The sequence below is a fragment of the Scyliorhinus canicula genome, chromosome 7 (genome assembly GCF_902713615.1).
Source record: "Scyliorhinus canicula chromosome 7, sScyCan1.1, whole genome shotgun sequence".
Lineage (NCBI taxonomy): Eukaryota > Metazoa > Chordata > Chondrichthyes > Carcharhiniformes > Scyliorhinidae > Scyliorhinus > Scyliorhinus canicula.
In genome coordinates, this window is record NC_052152.1 from 35,404,031 (window position 1) to 35,424,577 (window position 20,547).

At 50.7% G+C, this 20,547-nt stretch overlaps 2 protein-coding genes across 6 annotated transcripts in view; one reads left to right on the forward strand and one right to left on the reverse strand.

Annotated features, from left to right (window-relative positions):
• cmss1 (cms1 ribosomal small subunit homolog) overlaps positions 1-20,547 on the forward strand; it is a 443,802-nt gene that overhangs the window by 228,938 nt on the left and 194,317 nt on the right. For all 4 annotated transcript variants that reach the window (XM_038801753.1, XM_038801755.1, XM_038801756.1 and 1 more), the window contains one exon: positions 15,466-15,543. In XM_038801753.1, coding sequence (XP_038657681.1) covers positions 15,466-15,543 — 78 coding nt within the window. The remainder of the gene's footprint in view (positions 1-15,465; positions 15,544-20,547) is intronic.
• Positions 1-20,547, reverse strand: part of filip1l (filamin A interacting protein 1-like) — a 328,667-nt gene that overhangs the window by 194,036 nt on the left and 114,084 nt on the right. For both annotated transcript variants that reach the window (XM_038801749.1, XM_038801750.1), the window contains exons 2-4: positions 16,517-16,786; positions 13,947-14,120; positions 3,595-3,773 (exon numbers count right to left, since the gene is read on the reverse strand). In XM_038801749.1, coding sequence (XP_038657677.1) covers positions 3,595-3,773; positions 13,947-14,120; positions 16,517-16,780 — 617 coding nt within the window. In that variant the 5' untranslated portion in view covers positions 16,781-16,786. The remainder of the gene's footprint in view (positions 1-3,594; positions 3,774-13,946; positions 14,121-16,516; positions 16,787-20,547) is intronic.

Here is a 20,547-nt window from a genome sequence, read left to right on the forward strand (position 1 = left end):
GAACTGATAAAAAAAACTGAAGTGCCTTATTTTCCTTTATTCTTTCTTACTGATCTCTGTAACTGATAGTCCACCTGACCATAGAAGTAGCCATTTTATGGATTTTTCTGTGATGCTTCACTTAATGCAACACCATGGCCAAATCACCCACCTTAAGTACTCAGCCTGGCGAAAGATGGCAAATGGTGCTCCACACGAATTGAAGCTGGGCCCATTGTTGCTGACCAGTTATATAAAGTATTTTGGGTGGAATTCTCCCATGTTGAGACTAAATGCCCTGGCGGGTGCAGGAATGCGGAATGTTTCCTGCTGCGGAGGTCAGCGGGAAAATACGGCAAATCATCTGGCCCTGACCTCATTATTTATGCACCCAGATGTTGCACACTGTATTCCAGTGGCAGGGCAGGCGTGGATGGCGCTTAGTCCACTGTCCTACCGGACACCATATTGAAAAGGTATCCAACATCACTGACCCACCATTGACAAATGAAGGTTGACCTCCTGAAGAAGAAGATGGATCTCCAGGAGCACTTGGAGACCGGAAGATAGACCCCTAAGATTAAAGATGGATCTTCTGGAAGATTCTGAGGCTGGAAGACGGATCCTTTCCAGGTCACTGAATCTAGAAGGCCCACCTGCAGATGCCCCTCACCCCTGCTGTGGTGTTCCATAATGCCTCTATGACCTCCCTCTGGTGATGATATAAAACCCTCTGCAATAAGGTTGCCAGAATCCACAGTTGATTTTGGCTCCGACGAGCAGCCTTAACCCCTCATTCTGAAGAGGAACCTATTTGTGAATTTCAGTTTCTCTTCTTTTGCCACAGTTTAATGGTGCCGTACCAAATTGATCTTGTAGGTAGCTACAACTAAATTTGAACGATAAAATCCCTACCTTCATGCTGGAGCTATGACTGAATGTCAAAGCCATTATTCCATGGAATCCCTACAGTGCAGAAGGATGCCATTCAGCCCATTGAAACTGCACCGGCCCTGCGAAAGAGCACTCTGAATAGATCCACTTCCCCGCCCTATATCCATCATCCCGCACACTGATCATGGCCAATCCACCTAACCTGCACATCTTTGGACTGTGGAAAGAAACTGGGGCACCCGACGGAAACCCACGCAGACACGGGCAGAAAGTACAAATTCACAGGGAGAAAGAACAAATTCAATACAGTCAACCAAGGCCGGAATTGAACCCGGGTCCCAAATGCTGTGGAAGAGCAGCGCTAATCATTGTGCCGCCCTTGAAAGAGGTGATTCGGCCCATCGAGTCTGCACGACCCTCCGAAAGAGCACTCTACCTAGGCTCATACCCCCGCCGTGACCCTGTAACCTCCACATACTCGCCCTGATTTCAGCCAACTTGTCAAGGGTTGACACCAAATCTGACATTTTACAGATGAGTAGGGCATCTTCATATCCGGTATTTGAAGAAGCAAGCTTGTACGGGAAGGTTATGCTATTCATTTACAAGATAACCAATACACAGATGAGGATAAGAGCTTTCTTGGGACAGGTAGAGTTCCTGAGAAAGAACTATTGACCTCTAAAGTACATCACAGCGAATGAATTATTTTTGAAGTGTTGTCAGTGTCGGCAGCCGAGCAAGCCAATTTGTGCATAGCAAGGTCCAACAAAGTTTAAGATAGATAATTATTTATCTGTTTTAGTGATGTTGGTTGAAAGATTAGCGTGGCCTCTAGATCCGCAGAGGTTTCTACTAGCACTGGTCATAGGGACCTTAGGGTGGCACGGTGGCACAGTGGTTCGCACTGCTGGCTCACAGCGCCAGGGACTCAGGTTCGATTCCAGCATTGGGTGCCTGTGTAGAGTTTACACATTCTCCCCGTATCTGGATGGGTTTGCTCTGGGTGCTCCGGTTTCCTCCCAGATGTGCAGATCAGGTGGATTGGCCATGATTAATGCGGAGGGTCACAGCGATAGGCCTAGGTAGAGTGCTTATTCGGCGGGTCGATGGGCCAAATTTCTTCCTTCTGCACTGTAGGGATTTTATCGATTCTATGGGATTCTAAACTGGCTTGTTCTCCAGTTACCTTGATGATTCCAAGACGGTGTGAGATTTTAGTTCATTCTCGACCATAAGGTCTTCAAACTTTTTTATTCTGAATGCAAAGCTGACGATGTAAAATCAATTAAACTGAATTATTTTGAAGAGCCAGCATCCAATGCCTTTAAAAACATTCAGACTATCAGTTCACCAAATATTTGTGACAATGTTGCTCTTCTGTTTAGAAATGGCTGAATATTATTTTCACTCAGCACATTAACTGTTTTTCCAGGAATTCTCATAATACTAATTATAGATAAGTATCATTTATATAAACCTTCCAGTCAAACCCAGTCAGTGGGTCACCTAAGTTTAAAATTTGTATAATATCAAACTTCAACTTGTAGTTTGAGCAGCTTATTAACACAACACACATGGAGAATATTGCTGTATTTTAATCTTGCAGGTATATTATTTAAAAATAAGATTGCATTTTAATTATGAATTTATTGATCTTCACCTGTTCAGACCTAACTGTGAAACTGTCTATGGATCGGAGGGTTTATTACATGGTGCAAGGTTTCTTGAGGTGAAGTGGCCTTTCAACATGTAATCACTGTTTAGTCACAGTTAGACCCTGATGTAAAGATGTCGATGCCAGGTTCAATTAGGGGAATTTTAATTTGGAGGCCATATTACATGTGCCTTGCTCCGAATTTTATAAATATTGAATTTCAACATGAAAATCTCATGGAAAGTGCATGTTTCAAAATATTTGTATCGACCAAATTGAAGTATAGGTGTTGGTGGTCACCTGTTCAAACATGCCGATTGTCAAGTTCAAGTATGAACACTTCTATATGTATGAGTTCAAGTATGAATATTCCTGTACTCTATCCCAGTGTAAAGAGTCTGTTACCCAACCAAGACATGAAATGATGTTGTGTGAAAAGGATCTCTCCATCTCTGATCAGAATTTTTACCTAACCATTTAGTTTTGTCCCATCAATTGAATTATTTGGAAATTTAGTGAAACATGACTCAGATTTCCTGGAATTGTTGAAAATGCATTATGATGAAGAGTGGCATCTCTTCTGTAAAAACCTTTCCCTTCATTTTGTTTCTCCCGTAGCCACAATGGGCAGTGGGCCACGGCTGCAGCTGCTGCTGGTCATCCTGTGGAGGGGCTCCCCCTTCACAATGACGGCCTGGCAGTTATGGCTTCTTTGTCATTGTGAGTTTTTAACAAGTCTTTAGAGGACATCTCTATCTTGATGTGCCCTGTCTTTCCCCTACCTATATTGGCAGCTCACATCTCTGACAGTGGGACTGTTGATGTGTGAGTGCTGGACGGCCTCCTATTGGCCCGCTATCCTTTTAAGCTCTGCTTCCATCTTTGATTGGTTAGGCCTCCTGGAGGGGGCCACTTAAATAAAGACATTTCCAGGGTCACCCTGCCGTCAGTTCTAGGTTCCCGAACTGGGATTCAGCCTGACGCCAGTATCATGACTCTGGAACAAAAATCCAGCCCTACATAACAGTATTGTGCAGGGTGTGGGGATAAATTTCCTACCATACCGTTCACGTTCTTGTTCAAGGAGGTTGGTGAATTCATCACTCTTTTCCATGTAGTCAACATGCTTCTTTTTCTCATCCTCCAATTCGTCTACCGTCTGTCTGTGTGATCTTTCCACCAGGAGTAGTTGCTCTAACATCCGTCTATGTGTCTCTTTCTGTTTTTCAACTAGTTTGTCGAGCTGTATATAGAGCAAAATTATGTTCCGTTATCTATCTTAAAATTGGGGATTATTTGTGCACAAACGTAATTAGTGAAAAGTAAATAATAGCAGCCTAAATTTTTTTGCTGTTTCTACAGGAGTCTTGCAATCACTTGGACATAACCCACAATAGGGACCCAGTATCACTGGAATTCTGCAATTCCACCTGTGACCTTTGTTTAGGGTGGAATCTGCGACTGCCCCTTACAAGGGCAATAATGTCAGGGCAATATGAGACTGGACAGAGAAAATGCTGAGGGAATGTTTCCTCTCCTAGAGCAATCTTGAACAAGGGGGCAGAGTTTTAGAATAAGGCGTCTCCCATTTAAGATGGGGATGAGGAGGAATTTATTCCCTTAGAGGACCCTTAATCTTTGGAATCCACTAGCCCAGAGAGCAATGGAAGCTGGATCATTGAATATATTCAAGACGGATTTAGACAGATTTTTGCTCTACAAGAGCATCGAGGTTTATTGGGGGCAGGCAGGAAAGTGGAGTTGAAGCCATAATCAGATCAGGCAGGATCCTATTGAATAGCGGAACAGGCTTGGAGGGCTAATGGCTCCTATTTCTTATGTGCCTATGATGAAAGGATCTAGCCACTGGTCCTGTGAAGACTGCGGTTACATTGAGGCTCAAATGAAGGCTCAATGGGCTCTTGGTGAAGGTCGGCAGATGGCAGATTTGCTGACTGCATGGGGCATGAGGGAGTCTCCGGATGTGTCTAGTTGTGTGAGTGCCTTTTGCCCAATGGAAATTGTGCCCTCCTATTGACTCAATCAGCGATCACACCCCATGGATTGTTGAGGCCGATATTTTGTACAGTACACTGCAAGAAACTTATTGCTGTTGAGAGGGGATTTTTGCTGAGTTGTAATTCCTTCCAGATAGATGAGCACTAAAATTGCAAAGCCTCTGACTGCCTGCTTATTATTTGTCATTGCAATCTATGGCAGGTTTAGGAACTCATTTTGCAGCCTGCCTCAAAAACCTCTCCAATCTTTGGAGATTTAGCTTTCCATCTGCCATGAGGGGATTAAAAAAAAAACATTTTATAGATAAGATTCTGTTCTTACAAAAATGCTAATAAGGCAATTTATATTCACTTTGATTTTTAAATGCCAGCCAGAATGTATCTATTGTTTAAAATAAATGAATTCTGTAATCGGAAATGGGGATTTAAACCCCATTTGCAAAGAGAATTTAAAATATCACTCTGGAATATAGGAATCCGTGAAGAAAATAACTGACCTCTTTCGCAGCCAGTTGATTTAATGGTAATGCTGAGAAAGGACTCTCCCACAATGTGGTGGTATGAATGGGAGCACTGCCATTGGTGCAGAGCATTGGTTTCCCATTGGCTCTGGCTGGTCATGTGCCTCTTATCTGATTGGCTGGGACTAGTCATGTGACTGATCACCAATTGTCGAGAGATAAGTAGACCCCACCTCCGTGGTGGGCTATAAGTACCCAGAGTTCCCGGCGGTCGGCCTTTCTCTGTAGTCGACCATTTAGGCGCCGCATGCCGTGTCATTTAGGCGGTGCCACTTTGACGTGGGCGCCAAGGCCCGGCGCGTGAAATTGACGCAACGTCGCTCCTAGCCCCCTGGGTGTGGGAGAATAGGGGGCGAGGAGCGGCCTCCGACGCCGGAGTGAAACACTCCGGTTTTCACTCCGGCGTTGGCACTTAGGGCGGAATTCTCCGCTCCCACGATAAATCGGGAAGGCCGCCGTGAACTCGGCCGAGTTTCACGATGGCCCCGGAGGCCCCTCCTCTTACCTTATTCACCCCCATCCAGGGGGCTAGGAGCGGCGCTCCGTAACTCTCGGCTGCCGGGCCTTGACGCTTGCGGGGCGCCGTGAATGACGCGACGGCGGCGCCTAAGTGACGTCAGCCGCGCATGCACAGGTTGGCCGGCTCCAACCCGCGCATGCACGGCTGACGTCACGATGGTTGACGGCTCAAACCCGCGCATGCACGGTTGCCGTCTTCCCCTCCGCTGCCCCGCAAGACGTGGTGGCTTGATCTTGCGGGGTGGTGGAGGGGAAAGAGTGCGTCGCTTTGAGACACCGGCACGACGATCGGTGGGCACCGATCGCGGGCCAGTCCTCTCCCGAGCACGGCCGTGGTGCTCACTCCCCTCTCCGCCCCCCCACAAGCCACAAACGGCACTGTGGCGCCCATGTTCACGACGGCAGCGACCAGGTGTGGTTGCCGTCGTCGTGAACCGGTCGGGAACGGCAGGCCGCTCGGCCCATCCGTGAAAAACGGCGAGTGGGGGGTGGGAGAATCGCGGGGGGCGTGTCGTTAGTCGCCCGGCTCTCCCGCGATTCTCCCACTCGGCGTGGGGAGCAGAGAATTCCGCCCTTAGGGCGCGATTCTCCGCACTCACGACGGGTCGGAGAATAGCGGGCGTCGCAAATTTTTACGGCGACGCTGTTCCGACGCCCTCCCGCTATTCTCCGAACCCCGCAAAATCTCGGAGTCGCATTCCCGACAAACGCCTCCTTCACGCCCCCGACACGACCAGAATCGCCACTAATAGCCCCCCCCCCCCCTGCTATTCACCGGCCCGGATGGGCCAAAGTCCCGACGTCATCGCGCCCTGTTTGCACGGCGTGAAACACACCTGCTTTTTAAGTTCGTCAACCAGTCGTGCTGGCTGACGACAGCTTGGAGGAGGTGAGCGCACCGCTCAGCGCACCGCTTGAGTCTGGCCACAACGGAGAAGGCATCCCTGAGAACGGGAGGGGGGGGTCCAGAGTGGGGGCAGTGGGGGAGACGGGGGGGGGGGCAGTGGGGGAGACGGGGGGGGCAGTGGGGGAGACGGGGGGGGGGGCAGTGGGGGAGACGGGGGGACAGTGGGGGAGACGGAGGGGGGGGAGTGGGGGAGACGGAGGGGGAGTGGGGGAGACGGGGGGGGAGTGGGGGAGATTGGGGGGAGTGGGGGAGACAGGGGGGGTGTGGGGGAGACGGGGGGAGTGGGAGTGGGGGGGGGTTAGGTAGGGAGTGGGAGTGGGTGGGGGGTTAGGTAGAGAGTGAGCGAGTGAGCCGTCCAACCCCGTAACAAAATGTCTGCCACCATGCCATGGCGTGCCGGTCACGAGGACACGGCCGCTGGTTGCCCTGTGGCTTACGGCCACAGGCCACTGACGCACCGGTGAGGAGGACATAGTTTACTGGCCGTTGGATGCAGAAAGTGACCAGGGGTTAGGCTGCCCGCGTGTCAGCAGCGCGACCAGGCCACCGGGACACACAGGTATCCCGTGGCAGGCGGCTGCCGAGGTGTCGACTAACCTCCGTCTAACATGTCCCGTTTCTCTGCCCCCACCACCCTTCTGTAGGTTAGCACAATGTCTGTGAACAGAACGGCTATGTTCTGCGCAGTGGTTGGGGCCGCTGTACTGCATTTGGCGATGCAGCAGCATCCACACCCACAACCCGCAGTGGATGTAGGGCCAGCTGCAGCAGCAGAGGGAAGGGCCGAGGAGTTGCCAGTCGTCGAGCAGCATGGTGAGGAGGAGGAGGAGGAGGAAGAGGAAGAAGAGAGAGTGAGGGTGCAGCCACAGCGCCAGAGGCGACGACCAAAGCCGAGGGTGTACCGTGTCCGGGTCTCTTTCCTAACAATGACGGACATCATCTGCAGGAGGAGACTCCGGCTGAGTAGGCAGACGGTGATACATATCTGCCAACTCCTGTCGCACCTCGCCCCACGTGGAACGGGGGGAGGACACGCGATCCCGGTTGCCATCAAGGTGACGGTCGCTCTTAACTTCTATGCTACCGGCTCCTTCCAGTCTCCGAGCGGGGACGTCTCCGGGATCTCCCATCATCGGTGCACAGGTGCATCCGGGATGTGACCGATGCCCTCTATGCCATCGCGGACCGCTACATCACCTTTCCCGAGGACCAAGCAAGTCAAGACTCACGAGCTCGTGGATTTGCCAGCGTGGCCGGGATACCGAGGGTGCAGGGGGCAATCGATTGTGTTCACGTCCCCATGCGCCCGCCTGCAGGGGACAGGGACATGTTCACAAACAGAAGGGGGACATACTCCATGAATATCCAGGTGGTATGCGACCCCCACATGAGGATCATGAACGTCTCTGCAAGGTTCCCAGGGCGTGTGCATGACTCCTACATACTGGCGCAGTCGTTCATCCCTGCGATGTTTGAGGGACGTCCCCCCCGGCTGAGGGGCTGGTTGCTAGGCGACAGGGGTTATCCGCTGAGGTCTTGGCTGATGACGCCTATACGGAGGCCTCAGACCAATGCGGAAACACGATACAACGAGACCCATGCAGCAATCAGGGGTGTGGTGGAGCGCTGCCTTGGCCTCCTGAAGATGAGATTCAGGTGCCTGGACCACTCCGGAGGGGCCCTGCAGTACCAGGCCGAAAGGGTCGCTCGCATTGTAGTGGTCTGCTGTGCGCTGCACAACATCGCGATGCAGAGGGGAGATGACCTGCTGCAGGAGGCGGAGGGAGAAGCCAGTGGCAGTGGTGCCAGCACAGAGGGGGGGGGGGGGGGGGGGGAGGAGGAGGAGGAGGAGGAGAGGGAGGAGGAGGAGGCTGGCGGAGTGGCGGGCGCAGAATGCAGACACGACCCAGGTGCTGGTGATGTCCAGGAGGCGGTACGACAGACCCGGCGAGGACGGCGGGCAGCGACGCCTTGGTGGCAGCACGGTTCACGCATCGCATGTGACGTCCCCGCTGAACACCAAACCACCACCTGCATCGCTAGTCGTGCAGAGGGTCAACACACAACTTCCACCACCACAACCCCCCCACCCCCTCTCAGTGTACACTGCTCCACTTCGACATCACCCTTACCACTGGGTCCAGACGGTATGGCACAACATTGATGGCTGTGTCAGCGGGTGTGATCAGTGCCATGTGGAATGATGACAGCCCGCTCTGCGATGAGCTGTGAGCTCAGAATCGTTAGAGAGAGTCTGACCCATGGCAATAGCTGAACCATCCACCTTGGTGGCTGCTGAGATCGTCACTGACACTCCATCACGTGCCCGCGTGGGCTAGCTGTGGAAGGGGGTGGGGAGAGGGGCAGGGACTGCACACCCGGCACCGAAGTTTCACCGCTCGTCAACCCCAGCGACACTCGGTCACCATCACAAATCCTGTGGCTGTGGAACAATCACACGGTATTACAAGTAAGGTGGAACAGTGCGTTTAATGTTAACAATTATTTACAGGTGCCCTAGCCCCTACAACTAAACTGTGCCCTTCACCCGTGCTAACTTACTCAGTGTCTATCTTAGTTGCCTTACGGGCCCTACCACTACGTCTAAGTGACTCCCCAGATGATACAGCAGGAGTGGAGGAGGATTGCTGCGAATCGCCCCCCTCGACTCGTTTCTCCTTGGCCAAGCGTTTCCTGGGGTGACCCGGCCTTGATGGGCCAGGCTGCTCTGCGGGCGTCTCGGGTGACATTGTGCCACCCTGCTCTGCCTGCTGCCCACCCGATGCACCAGGGATGGGACGCGGGGAGGCCGAGAATTCCAGAACGTCCCGTGATGGACTTAATGGGATGGGCCCCGAAACCTCCTCCTCCCTCGGGGAGCCCAGTGGCCCCCGGGCCTCACTTTGGGACAGAGGTGCGAGCGGGGAGGTGCCCCGTCGCACCACCGACACCTGGCGCTGCCAGTCCTGGAGGCCTGCAACGGTATCCACCAGGATCCAAAGGTTTGCAGAGACGGAGTCCAGGGAGTTAGACATTCCCGCCAGGGACTGTGCGATCTCAACCTGTGTGTGCACGACGCCATCCAGCACATGTGTCAGGCGGTTGATGCTCTCGGCGACTGACTGCTGCGACTGGCCAATGACCTGGTGAGACTGAGCCAAGGCCTGCAGGGCGCAGGCAATGTCGTTTTGCCTCTGGCACATTGCTGCCTGTGAGAGGGCAACCCAGTCCAGGGCCGAGGATGACGCCTGCATATGAACCCCAATGCCTTGCATCACCTGACCCATTGCCTCCACCGCGGATGCCACCCGTGCGGTGTCGGACTGGGTCTCTGCCATGAGTGGCACCACTCCCTGCTCGTGGACGCGGTTCGACTCCTCTAACAGCGTCTGCAGAGTCTGGAAGGAAGCCCTCATCCCGTCGTTGTTTCCCTGGGTTTCCTGAGGCATCGGCTGTGCGGGTGGGTTGAGAAACTCCAGGAACTCCGAAAACGTCTGGGAGCCAGCTGCATCCTGGGCCTGGTCTGGCCTCCGCGTGTCCGGGCCCTCGGTTGCTCCGACCTCCACCTGCTGTACCTGCTCAGCTGTGATGTGCAAACCAGACTGTGACCCAGGAGACTCATCACTAAATAGGCCCGCCGGGGTGAGTGTCTCTGGGATGATGGATGTTGTGGGAGATAGCAGTGCCGCAAGCCCGATGTTTTCGCAATTTAGCCCCTCCTCAAAGGTGTGGGGCCGCTCAGAGTCCGGAGGGTTATCCCTGGCCATTTCCGGGGGTTGTGTTCTCGCCACCCTCTGGGCGTCCTGATCCGCAGATTGGGTTGGGGAGGATGGGGCTCCCCGCTGATCGGACACCCTCTGTTGTGCGGCCCCGGGTGAGGTGGCGGCAGATGCCTGTGTCCGTCTGCAGCCAGACGGCCCTGGTCGTTCAGCATCACGTCCTAGGGAAGAGAATGAGACGGGTTATTTAGATTTGCTCGGCAGGCCGCTGGACGGTCCCAATGGGCAGCGTGTGAAGGGACAGAGGATGGGGGAGGTATCCCAGTGGGCAGAGTGTGTGAAGGGACAGAGGATGGGGGAGGTATCCCAGTGGGCAGGGTGTGTGAAGGGACAGAGGATGGGGGAGGGGTCCAAGTGGGCAGGGTGTGTGAAGGGACAGAGGATGGGGGAGGTGTCCAAGTGGGCAGGGTGTGTGAAGGGACAGAGGATGGGGGAGGTGTCCAAGTGGGCAGGGTGTGTGAAGGGACAGAGGATGGGGGAGGTGTCCAAGTGGGCAGGGTGTGTGAAGGGACAGAGGATGGGGGAGGTGTCCAAGTGGGCAGGGTGTTGTGAAGGGACAGAGGATGGGGGAGGGGTGGGTGTTTGTCAAGGAGGGTTGTCTCACTTGCTGCAAATCCACCAACCTCGCATAGCGCGACATCCTGGGTGGCAGACCCCCCAACAAGGTCCAGTGCCCTCTGCTCAAAGGTGGTGAGGGGGTGCAGGTTGGGCGAACCCCCTCCAGTGTTGTGCCGCTCACGGTTGTTGTGAGCGGACTTGGCCTGTTGGGGGAGGGTACATAGGTAGATCATTACAAAACGGCAGGTATCAGCAGTCCGTTCAGATACTGGCACATTTTGGGGGTCAAGTTGTCATAAGACGATTGCATCTCTCCACGGGGCCAGAGCGCTGGGTCTGTGACAACTTTGTGAATCATCCTCAAATAACTCTGCCCCAATCCCCCTCCACCCCCCCGTGCCAGGGGGGGAGGTGGGTGATTAAGTAAAGTGGGGGGGGGGGATGGTTGTGACCAGGGGGCACCTTCTTGGCACTTACCCTGGCAGCCCTGGTGAGGTTGTGTAGCTTTTTCCGGCACTGCTCTGCAGAGCGAGGGGTCTGCCCCACAGCACTGACGGCAGCGGCCACCTCACGCCAGGCCTGGCGTACCGCGCTGGCAGGTTGGCGATGCCCTCTCCGCGGGCGGATGATGCCCCTCCTCTGCTCGACAGCATCGAGCAGAGTCTCGACATCGGCCTCCACAAAACGAGGTGCAGCTCTCCTGGACTCCGACATCATGGCCGACAGATTCTGTGCTTGCCCGCGCCTTTTTACGGCGTCGGGCGGCGTCACGTGGGCGTGATCATGTCGTCGCCGTGTTCCGTCGTCATCGCGCACGTGATTGACGCGGCCGCGTTACTAGCCCATTTCCCGGAAGTGAATATGTCGGGAAATGGACCCTTCACGACCGTCGTAAAACGCGCCCGTTTTTATGACAGTTTCGCGATTTTTCACGGATGCGGAGAATCGCGCCCTTAGTCTCCCGTTGGGAGAATCCCGCCCAAGAAGTGTGGTGTGATGTATTTCAGCCAAAGGGGGAGGCCGATGCTACATGAGTACACTACACTTTCAGCCACCCGAGTTCATTATGTCTGCCCTTGTTCTTGTGACAACCATAACTATTCATTTTTAAAAATAAATTTAGTGTACCCAATTCATTTTTTTACAATTATGGGGCAATTTAGCGTTGCAAATCCACCTAGCCTGCACATCTTTGGGTTGTGGGGCCGAAACCCACGCAAACACGGGGAGAATGTACAAACTCCACACACACTGACCCAGAGCCGGGATCGAACCTGGGACCTCGGCGCAATGAGGCAGCAGTGCAAACCACTGCAGCACTGTGCTGCCCAACAACAACTATTCATAAATAGAAAATAAAACATTGGCAATGTGGAGGTGGGGTGGGCAGGGGTAGGGATTGAGGGGGTGGGAGTTAGTAGAGAGTGGGTGCCAACTGGAGGTGAGCTTTTAAATGCCAAGCGGGTTGTTTAAAAGGCTTGCCTCAGTCCTCTGGGATTTTGTTCCAATTATAATCAAAAGTGTTAGGCTCTCTAGTCTTCACCTCTCACATCCCATCACGTCCCTGTGCCGCATTCATCGAACTTATGCCACCACAAGCCCCAAGCCGCACTCCATGGACTCTCGTACTTGCCATGCCAGCCAATGCCACCCCACCCACCTCCATGGCCCTTTGTATGCTCTGTACAAATGTAGCACTGATTCATGCCAACCCATGACCTCTGACTCATCCCAATGGCCTCTCGACCCCCCCCCCCGTGCAAGCTTAGTGCCAACTCATGCCAGCCCATACCTTCCACCCATCACCTGATACCTTCCACATAAACACAACCAGTATCTAACATGGACTGATCTCAGCCATTGTGAGATGAATTAAAATAAAGTTCTAAGCATCTATCACAGACTTAATGATATAAAAAACCTCTCATCGATAAAATACCATTCAATACATTTAAATTAGTTCAAGTATTTAATGCCTTACAAAAAGAAACACTTTTTCCATAGTCTCACATCAAAGACAGCTAATCCCTTTTTAACCATTTGGAGCTGTCCACTTGGAGCTGTCAATCAAACTGTGAATTTACAAACTCCTCACTGCGATGATGGTAGGTTGTGAAAGCACTCAAGCAGCACTAATCCTATAATTATATCCCCTCAGCCTTATGTCAAATACAACTCCCCCACACTGGCAAAAAGGGAGAAGTTGAGTAGTTGGACCTGTACTCACTTGACTTTAGAAGAATGAGAGGCGATCTTATTGAGACATATAAGATTGATGTTGAGAGGTTGTTTCCCCTTGTGGGGGAATCTAGGACCAACGGGCTTAATCTCAGAGCAAAGGGTTACCCATTTAAGACCGAGATGAGGAGATATTTCTCCCGAGGGTAGTGAATATGTGGAATTCTTTACCACAGTGGGCTGTAGAGGCTAGGTTGTGAAGTGTGTTCAAGGCTGAGGACGGATTTCTAATCAGTAAGGGAATCAAGGGTGATGGGATAAGGCAAGAAAGCGGAGTTAAGGATTATCACAGCGGATCAGTCATGATCTCATTGAATGGTGGAGCAGGCTCAAATATCCTACTTCTGCTCCTATTTCTGAATGGACATAAAACCTGTGGTGCCAGATTCAGGGGCAGGATGTCTATGTTCCATGATTAAGGCATGGAGCCCTTCTGTCTTTGTGAATGTTTGAGTCAATTTCTCTCCAGTGATGTCATTCACTACCTGTTCCACAAGCAGAGGGTGGTTTGGCTCGAGATGTCTAGTTTAAAATAGTTTTAATTATGCTCTATGATTGGCAGGAAACACCATTTCATGGGGTGGTGTCTGTTATGTCTTACGTCCCTTTTGATTTGTGTTATATCTGTTTGGTAAGCGAAGATTCGATGGGTCTTGCCAATGAAAATAGCAATCTGGCATGTAGTGTGTACAAGACCTATGGTCCTTGGTTGGAATTCAATTGCTCTGCTTATTTGGTTAGGGATGAGAGGATGAGATTACAAAGTTTCACATTAAATTTTCTAACAGTGCAAGTACTAGCCTTTTGCTTGTAATTTAGCATCTAATTTGAGAAGACCAGCAAGACTTTTTGGCTTACGTTGCATATACCACATACCTCAACCATTGGTTTTTCATAGATGTCCTCCTGCAGTGAGTCTGCTTTTGCTTGGATCGTGTCCCGTTGGAGAGCTTGTAGCACCTTCTGTGGCATAACAAAGCCATACTGTGCTTCCAGAAGCGCCAAGTCAATTTTTTCCGCTTTTAGTACAGTTATTACTTCATCTCGGGCCTAAAACAAATCCACACAACATGAAGCACTGCCGCACTTTGTCCCCTGTTGATTTATGGAGAATATTGTACATTGAAGATTTTCTCACGTGCTCACATAAAAACATAACAACATAAGAAATGTTGGATAAGTTTGCTGATGTGAAAAATCCTCTTCCAGTAAAATGTAAAATTAAACTTTACTGCGACCGATGAGGTGAAGTTGTGGCTTTTCATCATTAGAAATGCCCTCAGAAACTTCTTATTTCTCATTTTACTGAGTGAATATGCCACCGCAGATTTGACGCAATGTTGAACACTCTGACTATCCCATGGTTGCCAGCACATTTTTGAGCTGTCTAAAACATAAAGGTCAACTTATATCCTAATGCAGGGACTTCCAGTGGCGGCATGTAGGAGGAGGTCGCACATCGGAGGGCTCCTGCTCAAGGCTTGATATTTTAGAATTTAATGGCCGGTCCTAGGGGCAATACAGTTGTGATTGAGACACAACATTATCCTGAATCCTTGGGCGGGATTCTCTGCCCCCACTCCTGGTCGGAGAATCGCCGGTGGGCCGCGGAGTCGGGCCCTGACGCCAGGAAGCAATTCTCTGCAGAGCGGAGAATCGGCGCCATTGGGGCTGGCGTGGTCGGCGGGCACCAATCGGGGCTGCTCTACGGGGTACCCCCCGCGATTCTCCGGCCCGGATGGGCCGAGCGGCCGTAAAAAAACAAAAAGAAACGAGTCCTGCCGCCGCCGTTCTAACCTGCTCTGAGCCAGCGGGACCTCGGCGTTGAAGGGTCGGGTGGCGGCCCTGTGGGGTGGTGTTGGGGGGGGGGGGGGGGACCTCGAATGTGGCATGGCCTGCAATTGGGACCCAGCGATCGGTGGACTGGCCTTGCTGTCTCCTGGCCTCCTTGACTTTGCGCCGGCCCCTGTACTCCTGCGCCATGTTGGGTCAGGGCCAGCGCGGACAAGGGAGACACCGCGCATGCGTGGAAATCGTGCCGGTGGGACTGCGCATGTGCGGGTTCGCGCCGGACCCACTGCGCATGCGTGCATCCCCCGGCGCCCATTCCATCGCCGGATCAGCAGCTGGAGTGGTGTGAACCGCTCCAGCGCCCTGCTGGCCCCCTGTAGGGGGCAGAATTGCTGATCCTGGAGCCGTGTTGACGCCGTCGAGAAATGCGACAGCGTTTCCAACGGCTCAACACTTACCTCAGGATCAGAGAATCCCACACCTTATATGGAAAGCTTGATGATTTTTAATTTTAACTGCCTTTTATACTGCTAATATTGCAACAGTTGCTCCTTTTCTGTGAACATTGTCACCCATCAACTGAATTATGTGTTCTGTCTTACAGACTTGACCATCACATCATCAGTGTGGATGGAGGGAAGCCTCCTACAGACAGCAGCTAAACAGCCTAAGGCAACACCAGGTGAGACTTAATTTTCAAAGTTCCAGCTGACATAATTATAAAGCTGGAGCGTCCGAAGTGATAATGCCAAAAATGATGTAAAACATTGGGGATCTCAGTGGCTGCTTCAGCTCTGTTTTCGGGCGGAATTCTCCTGTCTGGGACTAAGTCCCGTGGCGGATTGGGAACGTGTGATGTTTCCCGCTGAGTAGGCCTCTGGGAAACCATGTCATATATATCCACTGGTCCTGACCTCATTAATTATGCAAACAGATGTTTTGCGCTGTATTCCATGGCAGGGCAGGCCTGATGGCTTGTATCCGGGCGCCGTATTGAAAAGGCCCCCAACATCTTTGACCCAGTATTGAAGAAAGAAGATGCACCTCCTGGGAAAGAAGATGGATCTCCAGGAACACTCTGAGGCTGGAAGATGGACCATTGAAACTGGAGGGAACACCTGTGGATGCTCTCCCTACCCACTGCTGTGGTGTTCTGGGGTGCAAGATTGTTGGTGGCCTCCATGCCGAACTCCAGAGGCAGCCCCAGGCATCATTCAGGACGTTTGCACGTCACATTGTTCCAGACGTGTTTCACACCCAGTTGTTTTCCTGGAGGGGTCGCAGGGAATTAGTTGTGTGTGGAAGATTCTGGTTGGGCTTTCATCTGCACTCCATTAGCGGGGTGCAAAACAGTTTCACACCGGCCTCCAGCGGGTTTGCTGATTAGTTATGGTGTTTACCAGCAGAAGATACTGTGGGGAAATCCATGCTAGCTCCCTCCAAACTCTTCCCCCTGACCCTCCATTCCCCGTTGGCAGGGCCATGGGACTATTCCACCTATTGTGTTTGTCCCTTCATTTAACCTCACTATGAAATTAACCCCACTTGTAAAACTCAATCAAATCAGTCGCCAGGGAGGAGGAGGAGAGAGAGAATGAAACATTTATTGTCAGATCAAACCTTTTGAAATGGGAGCGGCAATAAAGATTACCAACCTCTAATTCGCCTTCAAGTATACTCAGCAGGAACAATAGGTCATCCCGAGAAAGATCTTCATGTTTTTTGGATGACGTCCTTGTTTTATGGTTTCTTAAAACAGTCCCCGTGTCTTCCATATTGTCCTTTTCTCTCTCATTGTTCATTTTATTTGCCGCTAAGTACGGCTCGTCCCTTTCAGAATTTTGATGCCGTGATTTTGCTCTTTGATGCAACCTTTTATTTTTGGATGAGCTCTCCAGGCTGTTGCTTCTTGAACGCATTTCCAACTGAAACAGTTTAAAACAGGTTTAAAAAAAAATTAAGTTCTGTAAAACATGAATATAGTAATTGCAATAGCTAGCTGGGACGAAACTCTAATTGTACCACTGCCGGTGAAGAGAGCGGTTTCAATTTAAGATAATTAATTCTTTTTACTATTTAAAACATTTGACGTACAAAGAGAAAATAGCACAGGAAATGTTGTGGTGTCCAATCTTTTTAGAGTTGGGATCTGGATACTATTGGGGGGAGGAGGGGGTGATGTGTCAGAGAAGGGGAAGTGGGGTTGGGGGAAGTCGGGCATCAGGATGTGGGGATTTAACATTGTGGGTGGGGGAGGGGATATGGTCTGGCCTGTGGAGTATAAGATAGGTCGGACCGACAGAGTAGAGGGGTGAAGTCTGGCTTGTGAAGTACGGTATCTGGTCTGGCCTGTGGGGTTGGGTTAGACCTACGTGGTGGAGGGTCAGGTCTGGCCTGTGGGGTGGGCTGTCTGGGACCTAGGGGTTAGGTCTGGCCTGTGGGGTGGGATATCGGGTAGGACCTGCAGTGTGGGATATCTGTTCAGATGGCACAGGTGCGAGGGTGAAGGTGGTGGTGGGGGGGGGAAGAAAAATCCCATGGGGTGTCAGGGAAGTTGTGAATACTGTAAAGGGTTAGTTAGTCTGGGTTGGTGGGGGAAACCACCGGAGGCTTGGGGGTACGGAGGGTATCCTGGAGATCATAGGTGATGGGGTGTCACATGGGGGGGGGGGGGGGAGGCATGGACTCGGTCTGGGTCTTTACAATAGTTACTCAGAAGGTTTTACTTCTAACTTTTTCTGAGTAAGTATAGGTGTAACCCTGTCAGAACCATCCAAAGTTTGCAATTTCAGTGTCATTTACGGATGGTTCACCGTGCAGGAGAATTGCCTAGAGGAAGTTTGCACTTCTAGGCATGTTCTCTTGGGAAGGCCAGAGAGGATTCCCCAATGCATCTTTTGTGTAACCTCCAATCTGATGCTGGAGAGCTTGAAAGTTACATCCCATGGAATTTCGCTTCTGAAGAGGTGTCAATGCCCACTTCTGACAGAGATACCTGAAAGAAAGATATGGAAAATGCAAAACGTCTGGTTTTGTGAGGGAAATGGAGACTCTTTCATACATCTCGCCAGACATCTAAAAACACTCGTCTCCTATTGATTAATCTCTTAGAATGTTTAAAAGTCTGAAATGAATGCAAGACATGACTATTTCCTCTCCTCGGAATACACAGACAAAATGGATTACAAACTGGCATTAGCCAGTGAGAATCAGAAGAACAAAGAAGTAAGAAGGATCCTCCTCGCTCTGTCTCTGTCTTGCTGGAGGCAAACGTGTTTTAATAAAAACGGTCAGCTGCTTCATTGAATCCTGCAGAGGCAATCAGGTCATTGCCACCTCTGAGACAAGCCAGCAAGGATCTCCAACAGACTGCGAAACTGCCAAAGTCAGCCGTACCCGAATCACCCAACTTAACAACATACCGCCATCTCACTTCACTGACAAGTCTCTAAAGTTATATAACACTACCCTGTGTGGAAGTCCTCCACTAAGTATGCAAAGTCAAGGTAAAGCAGTGGAATGAATAGGAAAGCATGGCTGGATAAATGTGGTGAGAGCTAGCTACTCATATGGAAGGTAAATGCTAGCGTGGATTTGTTAACCGAATAGCCCGCTTCTGTGTTGCCTCTTTTATGAGTTTGTGCATCACAGATTTATGCTGAATTTGTTAATTCCGGCTTTGGTGGCATTGCTAGTGCTGTAAATAGTTTTGGTGTTCTGGGATGTAGAAAATCAGCTTTTGGTTTGTTTGATTTTCCCTATTATATATGATACTGCTACCAGTGGGTCCCAAGTGGACACAAGGAGAATAGAATCTACTTGTCTGCGGTGCTCCCATAGTTAACTGCTTTTCTAACGTTCGCATTTCAGAGCCATAAAGGAGGAATGGTCAGTATCAATGTAATTATACCACTCTTTGAGAAAAATTGAAGAATGGGGAAAAATACCAAATCTGATGGATAGAATTCCAAATATTTTCTGAATTTTTACAGTTGGTTTGAAAGCTCACTTGTAGACTCCCAGGCGAGGCTCCCTCGTTTAAAGGGACTCAGTGCTTGATCAAGGGACCCAGTATTGGGGACCAGGGATCCCCTGAGATCCATCACCCTGCCCTTGCTGGACGACGAAGGGTACTCTGTCGGTTGTGTCCCGTGTTTGCCTTCTGAGGAGGTCGGTACGGTTTTTTGCTGTGGCGCGTTGGAACTGTCGATCGATGAGTCAAGCGCCACATCCCGTTCGTATGAGGACATCCTTTAGCGTCTGTAGATGTCTGTTACACTCCTCCTCGTCTGAGCAGATCCTGTGTATATGGAGGGTTTGTCCATAGGGGATGGCTTCTTTAATGTGTTTAGGGTGGAAGCTGGAGAAGTGGAGCATCGTGAGGTTATCCGTGGGCTTGCGGTAAAGCGAAGTGCTGAGGTGACCGTCTTTGATGGAGACGAGTGTGTCCAAGAATGCAACTGATTTTGGAGAATAGTCCATGGTGAGTCTGATGGTGGGTTGGAACTTATTGATGTCATTGTGTAGTTGTTTCAGTGATTCTTCGCCGTGGGTCCAAAGGAAAAAAATGTAATTGATGTATCTGGTGTATAACGTCGGTTGAAGGTCCTGTGCGGTGAGGAGGTCTTGTTCAACCTTGTGCATGAATCTGTAATATCTGTAAAGAATCTGTAAAGATTTAATTATCTGCGAATGCTCGCATTCTAAGCATTGTCTGGCATCTTTGAATTTGTCTATATATATGTTTCTGGAACATACCTCTTCATTCACCTGAGGAAGGAGCAGTGCTCCGAAAGCTAGAGTTTGAAACAAACATGTTGGACTTTAACCTGGTGTTGTAAGACTTCTTACTGTTCTAATTCCTGAGTGACCATGCTACCACCTACTCGACGCCCCCAAATACCACGACCTGATTTCACACACCCTTGCCCCGCATCACCCTGCACCCCTCGACCGAACCTAACCTTCCACACCGTACACATCTGTATTTCTGTTTCATGTCAAAGTGGCTGGGACGTTTAAATGTCCCCAACGTGGCAGACAGTGCTGTAAAAAGGGAGCCTGGTGTGGCTTTCCCTGACACTCTTGTGGTATGAGGAAATATTCTTGACAACAGGAACTCTCCACGTTTCTTAGGAGGCCTGCTTCGAGAAGTCCAGGTGAGAAATGTGGAGTTCCGGTGAAAGGAAATAAAAAGGAACGTGCTGGCAATCCACCAGTAATTGCCAGTCCATGGAAGATTAGGCCCCTATATCTGTAAGTAGGCAGTCTCTGAAGTAATGCTCTGTTGTATAATACAGAGCTTAAATCTGATACTTTACAGTTTTTAGGACCTGCTGACCTCATTTTGATTACTCTGCAATCACAGTGGGTTTGCATTCTGGATCATTTCTCCTCATTGCCATAAACAATGTGACACATTAATTAGCTACAGTTTGAACTTGTTCTGTTTGTGGAATTACTTCATATACAAGGGAATGCAGAGCATCCAACTCACAGTAGGAGGTTTTCCATTTCAGGCTGCCGAGTTGATTGTTTCACTTTTTTTTGGAGTGGGGGGTGGTGTGGGAATTGCAACATGACGAGTTTTAATGCTCTCTGTACTTTGTGCGTGCAGATTTTCCCCTTAGTGGCTGCAAAATTAGCTGTCAGTGGTTAACTTGCTCCTTTGGCCATTCTCAGTATT